This window comes from Montipora capricornis, chromosome 6 (genome assembly GCF_036669925.1).
Source record: "Montipora capricornis isolate CH-2021 chromosome 6, ASM3666992v2, whole genome shotgun sequence".
Classification (NCBI taxonomy): Eukaryota; Metazoa; Cnidaria; class Anthozoa; order Scleractinia; family Acroporidae; genus Montipora; species Montipora capricornis.
The window spans coordinates 31,698,636-31,710,065 of NC_090888.1; the positions used below are offsets into that span (position 1 = coordinate 31,698,636).

The window sequence follows — 11,430 nt, forward strand, 5'->3', positions numbered from 1 at the left end:
GTCAGCACAGCATGGCATCTACAACATTCAACATATTAATGTTGCCATACCACCACTCTTATCTAACAGAGACTCAAGGAGTTCTTCCAAAGTTAGTAGTGGGTTTCAAGTGGTTAAAAGATTGAAAACGAAACATTGTTTTTGAACTAAAAATCTGACAGTGTACATGTACTACACTTCACCAAGCTAACCTTCAAAAAGAAACTGAACAACATTATTTTTATCATCTTTCACAACCACCTTAGGTATAGGGGACTGTGGTACAGTGTATATGAACACTTTTTATGGAACACAATGTACTCTTCTTAAATGACAGTCTACAGTGTAGTCACTCCACACCAATAGTATTACAATTATATAAATTCCATTGTTATTGTTAAGTGAATCCTAACATTGGTGATGCACTTATTTCCAGTATCATCTCTGAGAACTAGTACAAGTGATTGACGGAATAATTTATTCTTTGTTTTATTTCATAATAAACAATAAAACCACAAGAGATGTGTTTTGCACTGCAACAAAATATATCTTCCGAGGCATTTCAATAGAAATAAGGAAAAAATAATTTACCTTGAAAAATATAAAAATGAGGGTTTGACTACATGTGATGGAAAGTATGCGCAATGAGAGTGGCACCGTTCTTAATTTCAGTCTTGTGGATACTGGTTAGACTCCGTGTTCTTCGACCAAAATCAAGACTAAAAACTTTGACGAACAAATGTAAGCGAGGCAAAAGGGCAGTAATCCTGCAGCCTTCCAGAGCGGCCTCACCATTGGTTGCCTACGTACCTTTTTGGTTCCGATTGGCTGGTTAGTTATGTCACGCCAGAACCGACGTTGGTAGCGAAATATTTGACAAAAGTTGCGACAGATAGACCTGAGTGAGGAATTTACCGTATTTTCTAAATTGTTTTTCTTGTGGCGTGCTATCGTAAGAGTTATTTTCATTGAAGTGTGAATCAAAAAGTGGGACGTAGTCAGTTTATGTTTCTATGATCATGGTGAGTGTATCAAGTGTTTTAATCAAATAGTCCAAGTGGGAGATTCATAGAGGAGGCAAGTCAAAACATCGAGCAAGGTGATTTTCCTTTGTCAAGCAATTCTGTACCTCGAGCGAGAGTTTTCTTTCCAGCACGAGTTTCACCCACGTGGCACAGTGGCCATGTTGGATGCAGGTTTACTGTTCGTCACATGCAAACCAGCAATTCATTGACAAAGTGAATGCTGATATAAAATATTTGAATAGCATCGGTCTATTTTTCTTGTGACAAGTTTGATTGGAAAGTAAGCAATCACGTTTCAAAGTTTCCTTTATCAACATCAACTTTAACTTCAACTTTTTTAAAATAAAAACCTTTCATGAATTACAAAATATTTAAAGGTGGACTAGGCCGCAAGTAGCTTAATTAAGAAGTAAACCAGTGGTTATTACCATTATTAATATTCGTTCTCAAAAAGTAAAATAGACATAATTATCAGTACACTCAACAAATATTAAAACATTGAATGCAAAATGAAAATCCTTTTACAAAACACCTTTCAGTAGCATAAATTCAATTTTTTTTGGCAGGAAAAGTATTCCAAGTAGATATCGCGAGGAAAAGTCAATGTTGGAACTGTGGTCATTCATATTCTAATGCTTGGAAACCAAAGCATTGCCAGAAATGTGCTGATGAAATTGGAGGCTCATATGTATACGTACCCAAGCCCAAAAAGCAAAAATTACATGTACCATCTGAGAAGTGTGTTGTTGTTGTGGACTCAGAAGATCTGAAGACCTTCTCTGTTGAATTAACGTATAGACACAATAGAGTGCTTGTTGTGCAAGCAGAAGGCAATTTTGTCTGCCATTCTGACAAGTGCGAAGAAATGTGGGTAGTTCACGTGCCAAGTGATGTGTCTTTTGCATGCGATCACACAAAATTGGTCACATCATATTGCCATCCCACTTCAGCCAAAAACCTCACAGAAGAGGATATAATTAATTACAAATGTGATAACAGAACTCGTACCATGTTGTGCAGATTTCTGGCAACTGCTATGCAGTGTTTCATGGGGGTTGCCAGGGGCCATCAAACCCCACTGGATATTGTCATATCCTAAAGGACTCTGATGGACAATGGTTCTGTACCAACAAGAGCTGTGGAAAGAAAAGCGGTAACAGCAAGCAGTTAAAGGTTCGCCATATTTTTGCACACCTTCACATATTGTTGTTTCTTCTAAGACTGTCCTTGATTCCCCCTGACACTACATCAACAAGCAATTTACCTCCAGCCGTGAGCTCTACACCAGATATTGAGCAAGAGTTCCTGGTTGTCAGCAGGAGCTCAACAATTGCTTTCAGACATAAGCTGTTTTGTGCCATCTCAAAGTACCTGTGATCTTTGTGCAAGTCCCCTCTCAGCCAGAAGAGGACATCCTGGGCAAGGACCTGATGATGTGTCTTGCCTCCTGACTCCCTGGATTTTCAGTTCAGTCAAAATTCAAGTCAAAGTGTGCACAAATAAGGAATGCAAAGCTATGCATCAAGTGTGGCCCATTAACCAACGTATAATAATAATAATAATAATAATCATCATCATCATAATCATAATCATAATCGTAATCATAATAACAGTTATTATTATTATCATCACACACATAATGTTGAATTAATCAGTTACATAGGCATACTAGCTAGTAAATATGAGAGCTCTTAACAGGGGTTGGATTGCTTTACCAGTGAAGTACTGTACTCATCTTGATTTACTCTTAATCCTTTGCTAAACAAGGAGAACCAAGCAAGGACTATAAAAAGGCAAATGAATTAATGGTTTCTGCTTAATGACTTCCTTGAGACTATTCTATTGTCAAGTGACATAAAACAAATTAACATGTGTAAATTTCAAGGACATACCATAGCAATGATATTGATAATTATATTGTCAATTCTTACATTCAGTATTGTCTTTCACTGGTACAGTGGCCTTGCCTACTTGAATTGTACTTCAAAAAAATATTGTTGATTAACGTTAATGATATATTTTTTTAATTTGTATTGTGAAATGTTTTGCTTTAAATTTAAAATATTTTTTATTCACATGCTTTTGAAAGGACTTTTCAACATTTGTGACAAAGTCATTCTGGCAATTGAGATCCTTGAACATTGGAGAGAGTTGTTTAGGCGTGGAGTTCCATTAAACATTGCCATTGATAGTAGCCTCTGTGTATGGACAAGTTGCAGAAAGGTGTGTACCAATTACTCATGCATCGTTTTAGTTTCCAGATTATTATTATTATTATTATTATTATTAGTAGTAGTAGTAGTAGTAGTAGTAGTAGTAGTAGTAGTAGTAGTAGTAGTAGTTGTAGTTGTAGTAGTAACAGTCCCTGGGTTTAATACAAAAGTTGAACGAGACTTACCGGAAGTTGAAGTTCGACTGGGATTCCACCTTTGTCACCATACACAGAGGGATTACATGAGATTACAGTCTTTAAAGCACTAGCCATGTGCATCGTAAGAAGGAAATAACAGGGGGGGTCCAAGGGTGGGCATGTAATCCCTCTGTGTATGGTGATAAAGGTGGAATCCCAGTCGAACTTCAACTTCCGGTAAGTCTCGTTCAACTTTTGTATTCCACCTTGTCACCCACAGAGGGATCACATGAGACTTTAAAGACAGATGCACAGGCTAGTAGTAAGTAATTTCACACAAGTGAACACATTACTGTAAAACTTTATTGGCAAACGTGTCTTCCACAATCTTTTTGTCATAGAATTTAGCAAAGGTGGATTCTGACTTCCATCCAGCCTTGTCAAGAATATCTGCTAATGGAACATCACTCAGCTTTGCCTTAGAAGTAGAAGCTGACCTTGTGCTATGAGGCTTGAAAATGTTTACATCAATGCCTGAACTTTGTAATACAAACTTAACCCAACGACTGATCGTTTCTCTAGACACTGGACCATACGGTTTGACATAACTTAGCAACAATTGACTACATGAACGAGTCTCCCTTGCAAACTTTGTCCTAGTCAAATACTCCTTGAGAGTGGTCACAACACAAATTCGTGGATCTGTGAATGATTTAAGTTCAATCACCATACCCTTGGACCCTGGTTTGGACTGTTTAACATGCTCTTGAAGTCTGAATACTATAGAGGAGCCAGAATCTATCATGCTGTCCACATTGAGAAAAAGAAGGGATTGTCCGCTTTGAGCAGTGACTAGAGCTAATAACATTGTGAGCTTCAACGATAAACTCTTGAGAGAAATCTCATTCACAGGGGACAAAGTCTTTAAGTAATTAGGAACTTGGTGTACATCCCAAACTGCTGTATAACGAGGCATCGCTGGGCGAGATTCAAATACTCCCTTTAGAAACCTAATAACTAAAGGATGTTGCCCAACTGGGATACCATCTATTGAGGGCAGTATCGAAGAAAGTGCTGAGCGAGCAGTATGAGGGCTACTATAACTAAGACCATTGTTAAATAAAGTCAGTAGAAATTCGATGACTTGGGCTAAAGAGGGACGAACTGTACTTAATCTGTTCTCTATGACAGAAGTCAAGCCATTTTTTATAATAGGATTGGTACTGTTTAGATGTGCCTTTCCTCCACGACTTGAGGATAATCTTGGTAGCTTCTGCAGAAATGCCTTGCTCCGTAAAGGATTCCACGATAACTTGCATGCAATTAGTTTCAGTTTGCCCTCCATGGGATGTGGTTGACTGGGCTTGCTTGGAAGATACAATGTCCCTCTTGTCAGTGGTAACAGTCTGGGCGTCTCAACTAAAAGACTCATCAGCTTCGGATACCAGGACTGGGTTGGCCAGACTGGAACAATGATGATCCCTTCCGCTTTCTCCATTTCGATTTTCGTTAAACAACGAAGTATCAGGCTAAAAGGGGGGAAAGCATAAAATTGTTCTTGAGACCAAGAGCAAGAGGAAGCATCCACAAATTGTGCCTCAGGGTCTGGCCTCCATGACACGTAACGGGGAACTTTTCTGTTAATTCTAGATGCAAAAAGATCAATGGATGGCATGCCATAGGTTTCAACAATGCTGTGAAAAATATTTTCCTTGAGAGACCACTCTGTGTTATCATTAAATGTTCTAGATTCCCTATCAGCCTCAACATTTTCTTTACCTGGTAGCGAGATTGCTGTCACCCAGATATTTCTTTGGATACACCAGGTCCAAATTTCACGTGCAATCTTATTACATTCCAAAGAATGAGTGCCACCCATGGCATTTATGTAAGAGACCGCAGTGGTATTATCTATGTGGAGGTTAATATGACAATTTTTCATCGAGTGTCAGAATGATTTCAAAGCAAAAAAAGCAGCAAGTGTTTCTAACTCATTGATGTGACAGTTAGACTCAGTTACAGTCCAGCGACCTCCTGCCTTATTTCCCTTGCACACTGCCCCCCACCCTTTTTTTGAGGCATCAGAATACAGGGAGAGGAATGGATCCCCATGGGATATCCACTTAAATGAGCTCTCAACATTTTTGATCCACCATTTGAGGTCTATAACTGAGGTATCTGACAATATCATTACTGAGTTGTAGTTTCCCCTACTTTCTTTCAGAGCTTTGATTTTGTCTATTTCTAAACTTCTATAGAAAAGCTGTGCATATTCAACACCAGGGAACATAGAAACCATTAAGCCTATCACTTCTGAGACATTATGAACTGAAACATCAGTTTTTGTAAATAGAGCTGAACATTTCTGTTTCAGTTTTCCAGCTTTCTCTGGTGTTGGTCTCACTGTCATCGTGAGTGAGTTTAAGATAAAGCCCAAAAATGTTAACTCATGGCTGGGTGCAAGAATTGATTTCTCTTGATTTAGAAGAAAACCCACTTTGGTGAAAAGGTGGACAGTGTCCTGAACATTATTAGTGCATTCATCAAAAGAGGGCCCTTGCAAGTATGAATCATCAATGTAGCCCACATTTGTGTGTCCCATTTGCCTTAAGGTGGAGTAGACAGGCTTAAGCAATTTAGTAAAAAGTCGGGGAGCAGGAGCAAGACCATTAGGGAGGCAAGTAAACTGAAATAATTCCCCCTGCCAGGAGAACTTCAAATATTTTTGGCATTTCTCATTGATTGGAACCGAATAATATGCATCTTGCAAGTCTACAGATGCCATATAACATCCAGGTGTCATAAGCAAAATTGCTGAGGTTAAGCTTTCCATTTTAAAATGATGGTTGCTAATATATTGATTTAAGTTCTTCAAATTGAGAATGAGCCTATACCCTCCAGTCTTCTTTTTACAAAGAAATATAGTAGAGAGAAATTCTCCATGACAGTGCTGTGATTTCACAATGACCACCTTTGTCAGAAGTTTGTCTAATTCTGAACTGATAATCTGTGATTCTTCAGAATTAAAAGCGATTTCCTTTGGGGGAAGCATTTGCACAGCAGGGCAGTCAACAAAATCAAAATTAAAACCCTTGAGGGTTTTGAGAATCTGCGGATCGGAAGTCAATTCTCTCCATTCAGGGAAATATAATTTCAATCTACCTGCCGTTTGTACTGGTTCTACAAGACACAACTTTTGACTTACCTCAGGTAAGTCTTCAGAAGCTTTGTTTACTTGCTTTGACCCTTCGACTTGGGATACTTGTCTGAATTCTGAGTGGCTGGACCGCGACTTGCGGTCTGTCGCCAGCCTAAAAAATGCTTCTGACTTCCTCTTGCTCGAAAAATTTTTTCTCTGGCACCAGACGATTGGCTTTTGTACCCAATGTTAGAGGGGGTCGGGCCTTTATGACGAGTGACAGTGGAAGTAGTTACTTTCTGGCCAACATGGTTTACTTCGGAGATATCTTTGACTTGCTTCGACAAGTCGTCTCCGAAGAGTTCAGCTGTCACTGTTGTAGACGCTGAGCAAAGGTGTTTGTAATCCGAGTGCAAGTCCGGTTTTATGAGCTCTTTCCTTCTATTATTAAGCTCGGTATTTGCATGTGCCAAAAGAGAAAGGCTGTCTATTGCCTCTTGAGCGAGCACTTTCCCGCCATTTATCTCATTAACTCGTTTCAAGATGACGTCAGTGACGTGAGCAAGAGCTGTCATACCCTTAACGATAGACGTTTGCACTTTTTGGAATTTCAAGTCTTGCGACCTGATGGTGGAGCTGAGATTATCCCAAATCAGTTGGTTAACTCGAACTTTCGTTAAACCTTCACAGTTTTCCGGCTGCGGATATTTGTTTATCTTGTCTTGCAGCCGTTCTCCTAGCATGCCATCTCGCACGAGACACGTCATAACTTTAGCGAGCTCTTCATGAATGGGAAGTCCCTTCTCTTCCGACTACAGGTCATTTTGAACAGTTTTAAGGAAGTCTCCAACTGATTTGTCGACTTCAGGTTGCCTTACATTGCCATGCTCTGTGGTATCAGACAAAAGGTCATTGACCGATCAACATCCACGTGCTCGCTCGATGAAGACGATTTTCCCTCCTTCTGGCTGGGTTTGTCTTTTGAGGGGTTTCAATCAATCAATCAATCACTTTATTTAGTAATGCAGGTTACAGAATGGCAGCCAAAAGGCTGATGTGGACCTACAACGAACTAATAAAATGTGAATCTAAAATAATTTATAAAATCATCCTATAGTACTTAAATATTCAATACGAATCATTAAAATAAGATTCATAGGTAAATAAATTACGAATTAATCAAAAATTTACATGCAATATAATAAAACTTAAAAATATACAAAATCTCGGTCTTTCATAGCAATCATAGGCGCTTCGAATGAGAAGCCATTTACGTTCTGTGAGAGCCTACGTAAAATGTTTTTAAAACTGTCTTTTTGAATGTTTACATTAAAATTTGTCAGCCTAGCAATAAAATTCCAGATTACAGGTCCTCTATATTGTGCTGATTCCTTTCCCACTTTGTAGTTCACTCTAGGGATTTCAACCTGTAACCCTCCTGTACGTGATGGTCTGTTACCAAACCTCAAATTAAAAGGGGCATATAAGATTTTATCATTTAAAACATCATGCATTAGAAGAAGGAGTCTTCTTTTATATATATAAGAAAATTGGCAACCAATGTAGCTTCTCAAGACTTTTATCCTGGTGGATAACTCGTGCAGCTCTTGCATGAATAGGGTTTAAGTTTATTCATTGTACTCCAAAGCAGAAGTTGCTCGAGAATGTTATTTAATTGTGAGCAAACCTGATCAAAGTTCTTCCCCACACAATATAATGTTGTATCGTCTGCATACATAAACACATCTCCAGATGTAATAGCATTAGGGAGGTCATTGACGTAGATAGTATAAAGCCTTGGACCCAGGAGGGATCCTTGGGAAACACCATATTTTACTTCATCCAGATTAGAAGGGTGGCCATTTACCACAGTGTATTGAAATCTGTCTTTTAAATAATCCATCAGCCACTCGTGGAGATTCCCACTTAATCCATGATGACAAGATGTTGTGTGAGATGCTATAAAAAGCTTTCTTAAAGTCAACAAATATTGCACCCACAATCATACCTTTATCCATATTCATCTTCCAGGTATCTGTCATTTTTAGTAACATGCCTTCTGATGATAGACCTTTTGTAAAGCCCCACTGTGAAGGGCTTTTTAGAGAGGAGTTACTTAGGTGCTCATCAATTATGTTACAAACCTGATGTTCAAGTAATTTACTTGGAATACACAGCAAAGATATAGGTCTGTAGTTGGCAATGTCAGTTCTAACTCCCTTTTTAAAGATAGGGGTAACCTTTGCTCTTTTCCATGAAATGGGAACAGTTCTTGTGACAAAGCTGCGCTTGAAGATATTTTCCAAGCCATTAATGATTGCAGGGCCGGCTAGAGAAATAATTGTACTTGATATACCATCAGGGCCTGCTGCTTTGTTACTTTTGATATTCTTAAGACTTTTGAGGATATTTTCAGAATCCAGAACCAAAGAGTTGCAGGAAAGTGCCGAGACTCTATAAATATGTTGTATATCGGTTTGGTTTGGGATGTTAGGGAAGTTTTCTGCGACATCTCTGCCAATATTTACAAAATATTGGTTAAATAAGTCAGCCTTCATGTCATCATCCAAAACCTCCAAGCTGTTTTCATCTTTAACTGGTCCAATTCTGGAGGACTTCTGGCTACCAGATATGCTATGTACAGTTTTCCAGAACATACGTGAGTTATTGGCTTTATCGAACTTTTCCTTCCAATATTGAGTCTCTGCAGATCTTAATAAAGCAGTGACTTGATTTCGAGCGAATTTATATTCCTCCCAGTTTTGCTTGGTTTTTGGCGTACCATAACAAAGATTTAAGAGTTTATACCGCTTGTTCATGGCTTTGCGTATTTCACTGTTCATCCATGGGAGTGAATGCCATCTAATTTTAACTAGACGTTTTGTAACATGGCTATCAACAACATCTTTAAACATTGTTTCCCAGGCCCATGTTACGTCGTCTATTTCATCAAAAATAGAACAAATCCACCATGGTGCGGTTTCAAGGTCGCTCTGAAGAGATTTTGGATCTTCCTTAACTCCTTTGAAGTTCTTGACTTGTTTTATCACTGGCGGGGAATTGCGTGACTTTGCCAACTTAAATGAAATGTAAATAAATTTGTGGTCAGCAATGCAGAAATCGATAACACCAGCACTATTAACCTTTGGCATGTTGTTTGTGCAAATTAGATCTATGATTGTACTGGAATGTTCTGTTACTCTGGTAGGATTCTTAATAACATTTTTAAAATTAACGAGTTGCAGGACATCTTTAAACTTTTTGCCATTTCCAGAGTTGTCTAGCATATTCGAATTGAAGTCCCCAGTGATGATGACATTTTTTTTTTCTGTTCGCAGAGATTCTCTCAAGAATTGGAAAAAATTTATCGTAGAAACCCTCGGAATCTGGAGGACGATATATACAGCCAACAAGAAGTCTTTGAGATTTGACTTTGAGTTCTAGCCATGTTGCTTCAATGTCACAATTATCATATTTTGCAATTGAAATACAATCTAAGGAATCTTTGAAATAAACAGCAACTCCGCCGCCGATTTTGCCGAGACGATCCTTTCTTTGAAGCTGGTATCCTTGAATAGCGATTTCATAGCTCTCTACGGCCGGAGACAAATGAGTTTCGGAGACAGCTAGGACATCTAAGCCAGTATGAAACAACAGGAATTTTACTTGCGGCAAATTCTTGTGAAGTCCTCGAGCGTTTGTGTGGCCCACTGTTATGTCATACCTTCCATGATGTTTAATCGTAGAGAAAGTGCTCAACAATAAGTTTTCTGTGGCATTACTTCCTCTAGATACAGGCCCAGGGTTTGGTGAAACATCACCAGCAAACACAATCCTAGTTAGTTGATAACCAGAAACGGCATTAGAATAATAACGAAGCCTTGAAGACAGGAAACGCTTTCCACGATATTTACGAGATTCAAGATGGCGGAATGACGTTCTGGAGTAAACAGCGTCTTGGCAAAATTCTGCTTGTTTGAACAAGTCAAACAAGGAAAGACGAACATCTATTCCTCCAATTACTCTTAGGTCTTCATTTAGAGTAATGGCGCTAGAGAATAACAAGGATAAACATACTAAAAAGCTTCCAAAGACCGGAGCTCTCGAGAAACGTGCCATCGAGGCGATGTGGAATGGGAAAAGATATTGTCGTTTAAGTCACCCTCGGTGACCTCCTCACACACATACCTCTCAAAGGTTTGTGTTAGGGCCGTGGTTAACGACTCGGCCATGCGAGAAAAACCTTGTTCCATAGATTTTTGCAAACCACTGATCTGAGTGCTCGCCACGTCTTCATCGTTTTGACGGGAGTCAATTATGACCTTTTTCCCATCTTTGTCATTGCCGCGTTTCGAAGACTTGGAAGGTCTCTCTCCTGGTACCGGGTGCATCTCTACATGAATTTCTTTCGATGTTTTAGTGGGCGAAGCAGGCGGCATTGTGCGTGGCAAAAACCAAGTTTTCGCAGGACATAAAAGACAATCCGTTCACCACGAAGGCAACAACGCACTGAGTTCACGCAGGCGCAATGCTATCTCATGTGATCCCTCTGTGGGTGACAAGGTGGAATTACATATGCAGAGTGGGAGGACTGTCAATATTGTCATATCAAGCACATAATTAATGAATCAGGAGATCATGCAATATTTAGTCATGGAATAGTGATAGTTGGTTGCAACAAAATAGGCAGTCATTGGGTTCTTATAATTAACTTTTCGAGATACGTGTACTTTGCCACTATTAATTTACCCTTTGACGTCCAAACCGGCCTAAATCGGCCAGACTTAGTATTTTACTCTGTCTAACGCCAGACGATTTGACTCGTCAATGGGGAACCCCTGTGAGTCAATGGGTTAAACAAGTATTTCTCCAGTCTTACCTATAATGTATTTTTTATTATTAGGTTCAACTCAGTGACAGTAACCTAAAGTATTTTA

The 11,430-nt window shown here is 39.0% G+C and overlaps 1 protein-coding gene and 1 pseudogene across 1 annotated transcript; both read right to left on the reverse strand.

The window, feature by feature from the left end:
- Positions 1–3,703: 3,703 nt before the first annotated feature.
- LOC138053681 (uncharacterized) lies at positions 3,704–5,233 on the reverse strand. The gene has a single exon (XM_068900269.1). The coding sequence runs from the start codon at positions 5,231–5,233 to the stop codon at positions 3,704–3,706; it is 1,530 nt and encodes a 509-aa protein (XP_068756370.1).
- A 1,352-nt stretch (positions 5,234–6,585) lies between these two features.
- Positions 6,586–10,884, reverse strand: LOC138053682 (uncharacterized; annotated as a pseudogene).
- Positions 10,885–11,430: the final 546 nt, after the last annotated feature.